The following is a 15,178-nucleotide window of genomic DNA, read 5'->3' as shown; positions in this document are numbered from 1 at the left end:
AGACCATACATAAAATTTTTAAATTTTTTATTTTTTATTTTTTTTGTCCAACTAGCAGGTTGAACAAAAAAATTTGTGCTGATTTTCCCCCACCACATCGACACATTTGAGGTGAATGGGAGAATCGCTCTCACTGTTCTATTGCGTTCTCACAGCAGGGGGGTGCTTACCTGCTGTCAGAACACAATAAGATTTGCCAGCTGTAACCAGCAGCACCGATTGTTTGAATGACTTCTGCACAACAGACTGTTTTTTTTTTTTCCAATCAGCTTCTGTACAACCAGGCTGCCCATACATGGATCAAAATTTGGCCGCACCCGGCTGAACTGGCCAAGTTTCGATCCATGTATGGCCAGCTTTAGTCTGGAAATCTGGCATAAAGATTCCTTCAATAATGAGTTTAATACTACATCACATTGTTCATGTGCTAAAATTCTCAGGTCCCCTTCTGATTTACATTTACATTGCAGAGGATACTTCACCAGTTGTTTTGATAATAGGATGCAGATGTGCTGTTGGTGGCAGGATCAGAGGGAATTTGGCACACATCCACTGGCTTATATCTCCTTTCATGAATGAAGCCATAAGCCACAAGGATTTTGGTGACCAAAATTAGACCCTTGTTGTCCCCTCTGCACAACCCTGCATGTTCTGGTGCCTGTGGCAGTGATCAGGCGGCTTTTCAGCTGCCTCAGTCACTTGCAGCAGAAAACCAGCAGCTGGGAGTGTGTGTAAATGCCGCTGCCGCCAACATGAACCTTCACATCAGCGGCAGTTAAAGGGTCGAAAGGGAATGTGTCGGGTTAAAAAATAAGGGAGCTGCCATTGCTGACTTTTCTTTGAAGATGCAAGCTTCCAGGCTGACTACAAATTTTAGTGAATACAAAAGGGGAGATTTACTAAAACTGGAGAGTGCAAAATCTGGTGCAGCTCTGCATAGGAACCAATCAGCTTCCCATTCCCAAAGCTTGATTGAGCAAGCTGAAGTTAGAAGCTGATTGGGTACCATCCACAGCTGCACCAGATTCTGAGTGCTCCAGTTTTAGTTACTCTCCCCCTAAGAATATAAAGTCTCGTTCACACAGACGCAGAGGGCTGTGCACTGTAAAATGAACAAAAAAAAAAAAAAAACCCCACCACAGTTCTGTGCCCAAGAGCCAAAGGTATTGCATAAAGCTGCCTATACAAATCAACAACAGAATGCGGCTGTACTCTGCAAAACGCAGATCCAAGTATATATATGTGTACAGGTACAGATCTGTGTTGATGGGCGCGTATCTGTACCTGTACGCATGCTCCTGTTTTCTATGGTGTAAGGCCCTATTCACAGTTTGCACCTTTAATGTAGTATCTAGTATAATTTTTATTTTGTAAGCAAACAATTTTCTAGTACAAAGAATGCTAATTTTCTCAACTTGATTTCCTTCTCTTTAGTTTACAGATGCACTTACAGCCTTTGCACTTTATTTGGCTGTTCAAGAATATAACAAAGTATCGGTAAGAGACTTTACAATGGTTGTCCTTTGTTTCGTGGCCTGTACTACCTTGTCATGAATGTTTTACAGCATATGAATGGTTAATAGGTTCAGGATTGCCTGTTTGTGAGACAAGCTATGACTGTATATTTTAAAGTACATTAGCACTTATTTTGTATCAAAGTAAAACCCAAAATCTGTGCTAAGGAACTAAAGCAACAATTTTTTTAATATTTTATTATTATACAGGATTTATATAGTGCCAACAGTTTGCTCAGCGCTGTACATTATAATGGGAGACAATACACGAGACAGTACAATAACAATACAATTCAATACAATTCAATACACGAGGGGATCGAGGGCCCTGCTCCTTGGAGCTTACAATCTAGGAGGGAGGGGATAGTGGTACAGGAGGAAATAGCTGTGGGGGATGGAGTGATAGGAAGAGTGGAGGAGATCGGTAATCAGCTGAGGGCAGGGTAGGCTTCCCTTAAAAGGTAGGTTTTTAGAGAGCGCCTAAAGGTGAGGAGAGTAGGTGATAGTCTGATGGATTGGGGTAGGGAGTTCCAGAGGATGGGGGAAGCACTGGAGAAGTCCTGTAGATGGGCATGGGAGGAGGAGACCAGGGAACTAGAGAGCAGGAGGTCTTGTGAGGAGCGGACAGTACGTTTTGGGTGGTATTTGGATACCAGATCAGTGATGTAGTTTGGGGCAGAGTTGTGAACAGGTTTGTATGTCAATGTAAGCATTTTTAATTTTATCCGTTGGGCAATCGGAAGCCAGTGGAGGGATTGGCAGAGGGGGGTGGCGGATACGGAGCGGTTAGTAAGGTGAATGAGTCTGGCCGCAGCATTCAAGATCGACTGAAGCGGGGATAGCCTGCGGTGGGGTAAGCCGATGAGGAGGGAGTTACAGTAGTCAAGTCATGATATAATAAGGGAGTGAATGAGTTGCTTAGTAGTTTCCGGGTTTAAGAACGAACGTATTTTGGAGATGTTGCGGAGGTGAAGTCTACATGAGTTTGTCAGTGATTGTGGCTGGAAGGACAGATTGGAGTCTAGGATGACACCTAGTACTCTGGCTTGCGGGGTGGGACTGATGGTGGTGTTATTGGTCTTGATGGAGAAGTCGGGGGGGGGGGGCACGTGCTGGGAAAACTAGGAGCTCGGTTTTGGAAAGATTTAGTTTGAGGAAGTGGAGTGACATCCAATCCGATATGTCGTTCAGTAGGCTTGTGATACGGGCGGAGACTGAGGGGGTGAGGTGAGGGGTAGAGAGATAGATTTGTGTGTCGTCGGCATAGAGATGGTAGTTGAAGCCCTGAGAGTGTATCAATTGGCCAAGGGAGGAGGTGGAGAAGAGAAGGGGCCCGAGGACAGAACCTTGAGGGACCCCAACAGAGAGAGGGAGTGAAGAGGAGGCGGTAGCGTTATAGGTAACACTGAAGGAGCGCTGTGATAGATAGGAAGAGAGCCAGGCGAGATCGGAGTCTCTGAGGCCAAGAGAGTGTAGTTTTTTGAAGAGGAGGGGGTGGTCAACTGTGTTGAAAGCCGCGGAGAGGTCGAGGAGTAGGAGCACTGAGTAGTGGCCATTAGCTTTGGCGGTTAGCAGGTCATTAGTGATTTTGAGTAAGGCAGTTTCGGTGGAGTGTAGGGGACGGAAGCCAGACTGTAGGGGATCAAGGAGGTTATTGTCAGTGAGGTGGGAACTCAGGCGATTATAGACTAAGCGCTCTAGGAGTTTGGATGTAAATGGCAGCAGGGAGATGGGTCTAAGGTTGTTCAGGTCGGTGGGATCCAGGGAGGGTTTTTTAAGTATGGGAGTGATGTGCGCGTGCTTTAGAGGGGAGGGGAATGTGCCAGTAGAGAGGGAGAGATTAAAGATGTGAGTGAGGGAGCGTAGGATGGAGGAGGAGGGTGATCATAGGAGTTGTGAGGGGACAGGGTCAAGGGGGCAGGTGGTGAGGCGGGCTTCAGAGAAGACCTTAGTGACCTCTCCAGTGGTAGCAAGGTCGAAGATACAATAGATAGCAGATGAACACCTTACCTTGATACCAGGCACCTCATAAATAGTGTACGGATAAAGTTCAGCTCTAAGACAATTCAAACAAAAATATATAGAAATAATTCAAAATGTTCATAAGTGAAATATCAAATAATGAAATCAAAGGGGCTAGTGCCCCTGATGACGTCATCTGTGACGAAATGCGGAAGGCGGAGCCAAGAACACGCTACCACGCATGCGCGACCGGCAGGTGGCCATCTTGGATGCTGAAAAGATTTGATTTTAGTTTGTACACGCTGACTTATGTCCATTATCATGCGAGTGCATTTTTACCATATAATACATTTCGTATTTGAGGATTTTACACTCTGTGGAGACATCTTTTTTTGCATGTCTAATGCCACGAGCTCTGGTCTCCTATATCTTGCTTGGAGTGGTCAAAGCCATCATATATAGGGACCGGCATAGGAGGAACACCAATCACTCTCGTTTGGGTATCCAGAGGATGATTCTATCTGCCCATTTCTCCGGATGTTATTAAATAAAAGCGTAATTGACCGCTCTTAATAGGGGGTCACATTTTTTTCCGGTAAGCCTTGCATGCAAGTGGTTGGTGTCACATTGGCTATCCTCAGAAGTTTTCCTATCTCATCACAGCATACGGGGACTGTTCTGCTTTGATTTCATTATTTTGATATTTCACTTATGAACATTTTGAATTATTTTTGAACATGTTTTCTATATATTTTTGTTTGAATTGTCTAAGTGCTGCACTTTATTTGTATACTACTTATTTTGTATCAGTTATTACAAAATATTACTCTTTTCAGATATTTCATGAACTGGTGCAAACTCACATGACCTGAAATGACCTCTGCATGAGACATGTAATCCCATTTTTAATGCAGCTTGGGTGTCTTTTACGTATGTTGCATCCTGTGGAAAGTGCTTTTTTGTTGAAATTTTACCAGAGATGCAGCAGGCACAAATGGAAGCTGTCATCTGATTGGCTGATCACCACTTCTCATGGAAAAATATAGTTTGAAGGAAATAATGTTTCTAATGCAATAGATGTACTGTATGCGTATATGTAAGGGCTTTTCACATGGGCGGCTGGGGGCAAGTCAAAGCGGGCGGTTTGGCTGAAGTTTTATAGCCCCCCCTTCTCCCCAATCACCCTCCTGAACAAGGAAATGCAGCTGCTTAGGGCCATATATATGCTGCAGCAGCAATACGTGAGATGCTGGTATGGCAATCTGTGTTATGTTGTTTTTTTGGGTTTCTTTTCGTTCAGTCTGCTGGTTGAACGGAAAAAAAAACAAAAACAAACTGTCAGTGTGTGCCCAGCTTTGAAGCTCAGGAATACACTGATAACACCTTCCCACCCCCTAGCCTGTGGAGGAGATGCAGGATACCGGTAAGTCGTCGATGGATCTCTCATTTTCTCAGCTCATGCAGCTTCTAATGTTCCTCTCCCATTCTGAGTCTTGGATAAAGTGGGTAAGGCTCAGAACTCCTTCTTGGTTTTACTGGTGTCTGGGGCCCTGTTGGAAAGATTTTTAATAGCTTTCTGTTGTGGGCACAACATTTTACCAGACAGGAATAGAGGGACAATCTACGCCAGAGAAACAAACAAAAACAGGTGACAAGGGTTCTCTGATTACATACAATGTAAGGGATGTTACACAACTTGCCTATAAATGTAATTAAAGCTGAACTCTGGAGAACAGTTAAAATTACCCTTACAGAGGAACTCTTCCCTCACTACCAGGATTAAATGCTCAGTATAGGCGAACAATAAAAAGTACTTTTATTTGCCATACCCCTTGCATCTTAAGCAGCCAGCACTTTCCTCTTTCCTCCGGTGCTCCAGTTTCTGAGTGGGCCTTTGGAATCCTCACTTACAATGCACAACTGCTGGCACTTCATTGTACGTGATGACGTCAGAGCGCAACCAGCAGGTGGCTCCCCAAAGAGTATTGGTTGCAGGGGACTGGTCATAGGGAGCAGAGGAGTCTGCGAGAGCAAGATTATAGCAGGGATCGGGGTCCGTAGGGGGCCTCATGAGATGCCCTTGGTACCTTTTTCATAGGCTTTTTTGAGTTTGGGAAAGGACACAGGGGCCCCATGACCCCCTATTGCCCGGGGGCCCCATGAGTTGTCAGTCCACCCCTGGATAGAAGTAAGTAAAATGGTATTTAAAATAGTGCCCTAGACAAAACAAGCATGTAACACTTGCAGTGCGGGGGAATTCCACTCCAAGGGTATTTTCATTATTCTCCCTGGAGTTCATCTTTTTATTAAATTATTTCAATAAATTACACCTTCAGTTTTAGGTTATTGATTTCTGTTATGGTCATTATCAATGTTTATGTATTTAATGATCAAATTGTTATTTTCTTCACAGTTCAAGCAGCAGAAACTGTACTTGGAACTTAAAAAGTATTCACCAGGATCCCTAGAAATACTCAGAGTACCGACTGAAATGTACTATATTCCACTAAAAGTGGCAATATTGTAAGTCTTTTTCTTTATATAGTGCTGACTTTACCCAATGTTATACACTTCACAGCTATTTTTTTATTGTTCTTCTACAGTCACTGCTGGGGGGGAAAAAAAAGAAGCTATTATTGCTGTGTGAGTGTCCCTTGGACACATTTTGCTTGTTTCCTGTCTTGGTGGCTCCACAGGAATTTAGGGAAAATCTTCATTTCAGCATGACAAATGCAGCAGCAAAAACCTGACAGACATTTACATTTTTTTTATATTCTGTCTAAAACGTAAAGTAGATGGAATCCTATTTTTTTTTTTTTTTATATGTTGCTAACTTCCTTTTTGGTTTGGTTTTTAACCATTTCCTGTCTACATTATCTCGCTGAAGCCTTTACAGATTTTCTTGATAGTGAGGACAGCAGAACACGCCTGCACAATGTCCACATGGCTGTTTGTAATCTCTACCTTGTGACAGGGTGGTAATGCAAGAACCACAATTGGGAGACAGTTGTCATCTCACAGTAGCAAGTTTCTGAAGAAGACCTTCATGGCAGCATCTCCAGCTTCAGATGTTAAACCACCCATGTAACACATATGTGCAGCAGCAAATAGGGTTGGTTTAACAGTCACACGCTGCTCATATGTGTCCATGGGATGCAGAGCTCTCTGTGCTGAGAGTGCCCTCCCAGTACAGTGACCCAGCTGTCAAAGATGTCACTTGATCTTTAATAATGAGCTGGAGCCAGCAGGACTGGCTCCTGATCATACGACTCACTGTGAAAGTCAGTTACATTGGTCACATGATCTGGTACATCTTCCATTTGGGCATCATCGCCCAGTTAAAGGGATGCTGGGTCTTGGTGGGGTTAACATGTAATAACTTACATGAGATTTTATTGATTGGGTTTAGATGTATGGGGCATACCAGACCTGCTTACCATCCCTGTTATACATATGGGAGAAATTCTGGGGACAAAATGTTGCTTTTGTTGTTTTTTTTTCTATGCATCTGATCAAAATGCGAGTAAACAAGACAGCTACAGTATGTGTTTGAAGTCATGGGTGTCTGGCATCTAAATTAACCTGGTGAAGGACTTTACTATCTGGCTTAGATACTTTTGGTCACTGACCTGAAAGAAAAAAAAAAAAAAAGCTTGTGTAACTCCTAATCTGTATACTTTTCCCAGTCAGTGACTCAAAGTATTCAAGCCAGGCAATTTGTATTTTCACGTGAGGTCATCAGTGGATGCTCCCATGTTTCCTTTTCAACAGGTTTTTATTAACATACCAGTCTCCACCTAGAGCTGGACTTTCAGGTTTGGGTAACAACTACACTTTTTGGGTTGTTTGAAACATTAAAGTATGGCTGAAAGGATTTCCTTTTGTGACTTACAGTGGGTAAAATAAGTATTGAACACGGTAAATATATTTCTAAAGGTGCTATTGACATGAAATTTACACCACGTCGGTAACAATCAATGCAATCTATACATACAAAGAAACCAAAAACAAAAAAGTTCAGAAATTAAGTTATGTGTAATAAAATGGAATGACACAGGGAAAAAGTATGGAACACATGAAGAAAGGGAGGTGCAAAAAGGCATGGAAAGCCAAGGCACCAGCTGAAATCTATCAGTAATTAGAAAGCAACCCTGCCCTTTGTCAGTGCAAATTAATATCAGCTGGTTCAGTTTCTACTAATGACCTATGAAAGGGTGTCTCATTACCAAGATGTCACACAAGAAACATTTCATGGTGGGTAAAAGCAAATAGATCTCTCAAGAACTTCACAACCTTATTGTTGCAAAACATACTGATGGCATTGGTGATAGATTTCTAAACTTCTGAATGTTCTAGTGAGCACTGTTGGGGCCATTGTAAAATGAGGGAGAGTATTACGAGCGCTTGGAAAAAAGGTAGATCATAAGCAGCTAGCATAAAGGTACAGACCCAAACCTTCACAGTATAATAATATAGAAAATGCAGCGCTAAAATGAATATAAAAACAAATGATTAAAAGTGGCATAAACTGATATTGAAAATAAAATTGAATCCAAAATATATAATAATAGTGGTGTTGGATAAAGTGCTTATAGCGATGAATAATGCCGTCTCCTGCGACATGACAATAGTCCCAATGATAGGTGCAAATACTGTGGATTCCGGGCTTTTAGGTGGATATATAATATGCACTAACCAGAAAGTGCATAAGACTGCGCATTTGAGTTGTCAGACCATCCCTGGGGCTCAGGAACTGAAGGTGTAAGGGTCATCTGACAGACCATCAGCACGGCAGGTAATCAGCAAATCGGTTCTTGCAGCTGTGGTCCTCCATCCAGCCAGCAGGAGGTCATCAGGCATGCAGTGATGAGTATTCAAATAGTCAATGAGGGACTCATCGATGCAGGGCGCCTATACCCACACTCAAACTCCACCTTAAAAGAGGGGGCTCCTTGGTTCAGCCAGCCCCAAAGAAACTCTGATTGTGTAGTATGTTTGAAGAGTTTTTTATTAGGCAATGAAAACACACTCACATATCAAAAAAACAGGAACAGAGATGGCCGCCGACCTCCACGCGGCTCGGACGGCGTGACGTTACTGGCTAGGCTCCACACTGACGCGTTTCGTGCGGATGAGCATATTGTCAAAGGGCCATATTCTGGAATATCATTTCACCATAAACCAGCCAAGAACAGGTGCTCCTTGCAGGATTGCTCACATACCTGGTATTGCTGGGTAATTACTTTTAGAATATGTGAACTACCATGAGGGTGGAAGGTTGCTCATATCTACAGTATATCCCCTGAATCTATTTTGAAAGCTTTACTGGTGACAAGGCTGAAAATTTAATACAACTTTGTTTTTTTGCAGCTACTTGTTAAATCCCTATACTATTTTATCCTGCGTGGCCAAATCTACCTGTGCCATCAATAATGCAATCATTGCCTTGTTTATCTTGGCTACAGTGAAAGGTGAGTCTTGTTTGTATAAATGGCTTTTTTTGGTGACTGCTATAGGAAGAAAAATTCCTGTTGACTATAGGCAACTTTTTAGGATCTTTTTGTTTTTCTTTTACAAATCTGTATACATGACAGTTGAATGGTTGTTCATAGGTTACATTTTTAGCTAAGCCATAGCCCAACTTGATTTTAAAGGGTCAGTCCACCAGTACATTTTGTTCTTCTTGATGTAGACCTATTCAGTCACTCACTGCTTTATTTTTCTTGGAGACTCCTTTGACAATCTCCCATCTTAATGTATATGTAAACCCTCGCCTTTTAAAACAACTCATTCAGTTTAAAATAGAAATGAAAGGCAAAACATGTGTATAGAGATTAGAAAAAAGACCCCATTATAAACCCCTCTCAGCAAAGCTAGAGAACTGATCATGCTGTGCTCTCATGCCTAGTGTTGTCAGTTTTTAGAAGGAAAGCAGAAGGACTGGCAGGAACATCAGGGATTTCACACAAAGGAAGCAATACAAAGAGAAAATGATACGTTTTCACACAAGTGCATGGTACAACGGGCACGTATCGGGAATATGAAATGTTTTGTATACATATTCTTTTATACCCCCAGAGAGACTCTCATTCTTCATATTATAACAGTAGGAGTCTCACGCTCTGCATTGTCCTTTATATAAAAAATACCACATGGGGGGTGTTGACTACTATTAAGCTGGCCATGCATGGCAGTTTTTTCATTCAGCCAAAAGGCTGAATGAAAAGAGGTGAACTGATTCCCCCATCCACACATTAGAAGTGTGGATTGGGGAATCCTCCCTGCTATGTCATTGTATTCTGACTATTCTGGGACTCCCCCCGCTGTCAGAATACATTAATCAATGCTGCAGCCAATTGGCTGCATGTGCTAATTGAAGCAAAATGTTCCAACACGCCTGTTCATAAGAAATCGATCAACTGATTGACTTCTCAGGAACAGGGCCATAGATGGATTGAAATGCAGCCGTTCACTGCTAATCCGGTCGAATTTTAATCCATCTCTGGCCAGTTTTAGTGGGCTGAGTTGGGAACATGAAGGCATCTGGAGTCAGAAGAAGCCAGTTGATATTGCTGTCATATACCAAAATCAGATGTATCTGTTATGAGTGGACCATCCCTTTAAAGCTCATCTCCAGTCGCTTTTTTAGAGCTCCATCAATTTTTATCCTACATATTTCCACTGCTCAATAAACTTTCTTTACAAAACTAGTGATGTCAGTCATTGTCCTGATAGCTGTTTGCAGTCAGGGCACTAGACATTGATTATAATAGAGCGTGTGGGTGGGAACATGGTATAGGATGCAAAGAATTGGCACCTTCCTTGGGCATAAGATGCCAGTGCTGCTTGAAATGAAACATAAAGGAGGTGTTAAGAAGACCAGTCATCCAGTGCACAGAGAATGGCCATAGATTACCGATTTTATAATCCCATTTTGTACCAGAAGACTTTTATGAAAGATTGTGGAAGAGAAATGTAGATGCAAGAGAGAGCCACTCTGTTAATAGGCAAACACTTAAAAGCTGTACTTATTTGTGCCCAAAGATGAGCTTCAGAGGCATAGTCCACCTTTTGCAAAAATATAAGTATTGCTTCCGCATTATTAAAAGAAAAATGTGCATCTATTAAATATTTTAATTAAAGACTACAGATCATTGCGGGTGCAGTGCACAGGCTTCTGCATTGTTTACATCTCAACCCCGGGTCTGTATGAGGGTACACGCGTACTGTTATAGGGCTGGAGGAAGTAATTAGTGGTCTACAAGTGTGGTGACTAGTGATGCACCGAAAATAAAATTCTGGTGCCGAAACCGAAATTCAGGATGCACTTAGCCGAAAACTGAAATGGACCATTTTTAAAAAGTAATATATTTTTCAAACACAATTTTTTTTTGGAAATAAATACACTTGAAAGCGGAGCTTCACCCAAAAGGGGAAGTTCCGCTTTAATGCTTTATCCTCCGCTCCTCATTAAGGATTGGCACCTTTGGGGAGCAAATTTGACAGGTCCCCGCTCCCACTTCTGCTGCGATCGCCTAGGCAATTGGAAACCGAAGTTGTCCTCCCTCCTCCCTCCCCGTAGTCTTCTGGGGCACGTGGCAGGTCCCAGAAGACTACGGGGCCATTCACAAAGCGCAGCACAAAGCTGCAAGCTGTCACAGCCGGGTACCTACACTAAAGATGCCGGCGCCAGGGAGAGAAGACAGCCGGTGAAACCAACGGTGGTGAGGACACAGCTGGACCGAGGGACAGATGAGTGTCTGTATTTTACAAGTCAGCAGCTACAGTTTATGTAGCTGCTGACTTATTTTTTTTTCAGCTGGAACTCCGCTTTAATGATTTAAGGGAAAAAAAAGAAAAAAAAAACACTGATTTATTTGTAAAATATGAAAGATGATGTTACACCAAGTAAATAGATACCCAACATGCTTTAAAATTGCGGACGTGGAATAGCGTCAAACTACGGTACTTAAAGATCTCCATGGGTGACGCTTTAAATATTTCTGCAAAAGTTAGGGCTCGTTCACACTTGACTGTTTTACCAACGCTTGCCAAACGCCCCTATAGCGTTTGGCAAGCGTTGGTCCGGCTTGCGGAGCATTTTTTAACGCTCGGCAAACGCTCCGCAAACGACTCATGCCCGGTTTTGCGGCGGTTGCTAGGCGTTTGCCGAGCGTTAAAAACGCCCCACAAATGCCTATAATGAAGTGTAAATGGCGTTTGCGGAGCGGCACCATAGACTAGAATAGGAGGCTTCAATGCCTCCTGACTTAACCAGAGGCGTCCGTTTTGCCGTGACGCGACGCTAACGCTCCCGTTAGAACAGCACCATGTGCTGCAATGTGCAGAATTGTCTGAGGCATTTGGGAAGCGGTAAAAACGCTTCCCAAACGCCTCACTGCCGCCTGCACGCAAGTCTAGTGTGAACGTAGCCTTACAGAGGAGGTCTAGTTTAAGAATTATAGCCCTTGCTCTGACGTTCGTGGCGATACCTCACATGTGTGGTTTGAACACTTTTTACATCTGTGGGCATGGATTACGTATGTTTTCACCACTGGGGGACAGGGGCACTTTTTTTTTTATTCGTTTATTTTTTACTCTGTCCCTTCAAAAAAAATTTAAATCACTTTTATTCCTATTACAAGGAATGCATGCATCCGTTATGATTAGAAATAATTAGTGACAGGTCCTCTTTATGAAGAGATATGGGGTCAATAAGACCCACATCTCTCCTCTTCAATGTAAAGCATTAGATAAAAATAAAACATTGATCTAGTGCTTTTATAGAAAAAAAAATGTAAAAAAAAGGCCTTGTGTACAAGGTGCCAGAAACAGAAATTACATCGCTCCGGTCCTCCAAGGGTATAGAGATGAGTGGAGGCCATCTTTCCTTCACTTATCTCTATGCCAAGCGCTGGGATTGTTCATTGGTTTCTCAGGTAAGGCTGAGAACTACCAGGCGGCTGCAGGTGGCGGCGAGGGGGTGGGGTTATTTTCGGAACCTGTGTTAGTGCCTATTTTCATATCGGCCAATTAAGGGTGTTTTCAGCCGAAACGTTTAGGCCACCGAGATTTCAGTGCATCCCTAGTGGTGACATCACTGCACTTGTTTCATTTGAGATCTGTGAGTCCCTCTGCCGCAGTAGTAGGGAGGATTTGTAGTGTTTTCATTCCCAGATCCCTGTAAATGGATTTATAAATGGACAGTGTGGCTGTGTGGGTGGAGCCACAAACAGTTAGGTCCATACATATTTGGACAAAGGCACAAGTTTTTCATTTTTCAGGTATTTACCAAAACATATTCAAGCTATAGTTTTATACAATGGATATTGGCTGAACGTGCACACTCTCAGGTTTAATTTGAGGGTATGTACATCCAAATTGGAGGAAGGGTTTAGGAATTACAGCTCTTAAGATTAGCCATCCCACCTTTTTCAAGGGACCAAAAGTAATTGGACAGTTGAATCAAAAGCTGTTTCATGGCCAGGTGTGGGCTACTCCTTCGTTATTTCTTCATCAATTAAGCAGGTAAAAGGTCCGGAGTTGATTCTAAGAATGGTATTTACATTTGGAATCTAATGCTGTGAACCTACATCTTGCGTTCAAAGGAGCTGTCCATGCAAGTGAAACAGGCCATTGTAAGGCTTCAGAAACAAAACAAATCCATCAGAGAGATAGCAGCAACATTAGGAGTTTCCAAATCAACAGTTTGGTACATTCTGAGGAAAGAAGAACACACTGGTGAGCTCAGCAACATAAAAAGGCATGGACGTCCATGGAAGACAACAGTGGTGGATGATCGCAGGATCCTTTCTATGGTAAAGAAAAACCCATTCACAACATCCAGACAAGTGAAGGACACTCCAGGAGGTGGGCGTATCATTGTCTACAATCAAGAGAAGACTTCACAAGAGCAAATACAGAGGATTCACCACGAGGTGCAAACCATTCATAAGCCTGAAGAATAGAAAAGTCAGATTAGACTTTGCCAAAAATATCTAAAAAAAAAAAACCAGACCAGTTCTGGAAAAGCATTCTTTGGACGGATGAAACTAAGATTGGTCTGTACCAGAATGACGGGAAGAAAAAACTGTGGAGTAAGTTTGTAATAGCTCATGATCCAAAGCGTCATCTGTAAGACATGGTGGAGGCAGTGTGATGGCATGGGCATGCATGGCTTCCAGTGGCACTGGGTCATTGGTGTTATTGATGATGTGACAGATGCAGCCGGATGAATTCTGCAGATATACTGTCAGCCCAGATTCAGCCAAATGCAATAAAGTTGATTGGACAGCACTTCACAGTACAGATGGACAATGATCCAAAACACATTGCAAAAGCAACCCAGGAGCTTTTGAAGGAAAAGTGGAATATTCTGCAATAGCCGAGTCAGTCACCTGATCTCAACCCAATTGAGCATGCATTTCACTTGCTGAAGGCAAAACTAAAGGCAGAAAGGACCCACAAAGAACAACTGAAGACAGCTGCAGTTAGAGCCTGGCAAAGCATCAGAAAGGAGGAAACCCAGTCTTTGGTAATGTCCATGGGTTCCAGACTTCAGGCAGTCATTGCCAGTAAAGGATTCTCAACAAAATATTACAAATGAACATTTTATTTATGATTATATTAATTTGTCCAATTACATTTGAACCCCTAAAAATGGAGGGACTGTGGATAAAAATGGTTGCAGTTCCTAAACTTTGTACTTGATATTTATGTTTAACCCCTTGAATTAAAGCTGAAAGTCTTCACTTCAAATTCATTTGGATTGTTTCATTTGAATTTATTCTGGTGGCATACAGAGCCAAAAAGTATGAAAATTGTGCCTGTGTCCAAATATATATGGACCTAACTGTACACCCACACCAAATTTACACACAAACGGTAGGTTGCAGTAGAGGTAACCCACTATTCAGGTAAGCGGAATGCAGTTTGAGAGTAGGGGCGTGGGGAATGTGACCATATTCAATGTTACACCCTAAATATGGGTGTAACCTGAAATATGGTCACAAAGGTAGACTGGGCAGTCTTTACTACATTTTAATGTTTAGATTTTGCAACATTTTTTTTAATGTGCTCAAAGGTTACTAACTTTTGGCTGGTTTTCTTTAGGTAGTCCGCTTCTCAGCGCTGTGTTCCTCTCATTGGCTACATACCAGTCCCTGTACCCAATCACACTGTTTACTCCAGCACTCCTCTATCTACTGCAGGTACCCTCTGATATCATTATACCCATAATAGCACAAGCAGATTAAGCCGGTACTAACATATATGTTTTATTTTAGAGAGAATTCATTCCAGTGAAGATGTCCAGTAGGGATTTCTGGCTTTACACTTGTCAGTATTCATCGCTGTACCTGGGTTGCCTTGCGGTTTTAATTTGCCATTCCTTCTTCTTGCTAAACTCTTGGGACTTCATCCACTCCATTTATGGCTTCATGTGAGTATCATTTTTGTTTGCCTGTTCAATATTTACTGTATTTAAAGTGGAGCTAAACCCTTTATTATTATTATTATACAGTATTTATATAGCGCCAAAGGGTATGTTCAGTGCTGTACAGTAGCAAGGGGGACAGAACATGAGACAAGACAGTAACAATACAATACATGAGTGGTTTGAGGGCCCTGCTCTTTCGAGCTTACAGTCTAGGAGGGAGGGGAAGGTGGCACAGGAGGAAATGGCTGTGTGGGATGGAGTGGTG

The 15,178-nt window shown here is 42.4% G+C and overlaps 1 protein-coding gene across 1 annotated transcript in view; it reads left to right on the top strand.

The window, feature by feature from the left end:
• PIGU (phosphatidylinositol glycan anchor biosynthesis class U) overlaps window positions 1-15,178 on the top strand; it is a 35,781-nt gene that overhangs the window by 7,622 nt on the left and 12,981 nt on the right. Inside the window, exons 4-8 of the mRNA XM_089673294.1 lie at window positions 1,435-1,497; window positions 5,890-5,999; window positions 8,847-8,947; window positions 14,589-14,686; window positions 14,762-14,916. Coding sequence (XP_089529420.1) covers window positions 1,435-1,497; window positions 5,890-5,999; window positions 8,847-8,947; window positions 14,589-14,686; window positions 14,762-14,916 — 527 coding nt within the window. The remainder of the gene's footprint in view (window positions 1-1,434; window positions 1,498-5,889; window positions 6,000-8,846; window positions 8,948-14,588; window positions 14,687-14,761; window positions 14,917-15,178) is intronic.

Source organism: Staurois parvus, unplaced genomic scaffold, assembly GCF_062004578.1.
Source record: "Staurois parvus isolate SC_StPar_1 unplaced genomic scaffold, SC_StPar_1.0 ptg000137l, whole genome shotgun sequence".
NCBI classification, from domain to species: Eukaryota; Metazoa; Chordata; class Amphibia; order Anura; family Ranidae; genus Staurois; species Staurois parvus.
The sequence above is the reverse complement of the archived record's forward strand: the minus strand, read 5'-3'. Positions and strand labels throughout refer to the sequence as shown.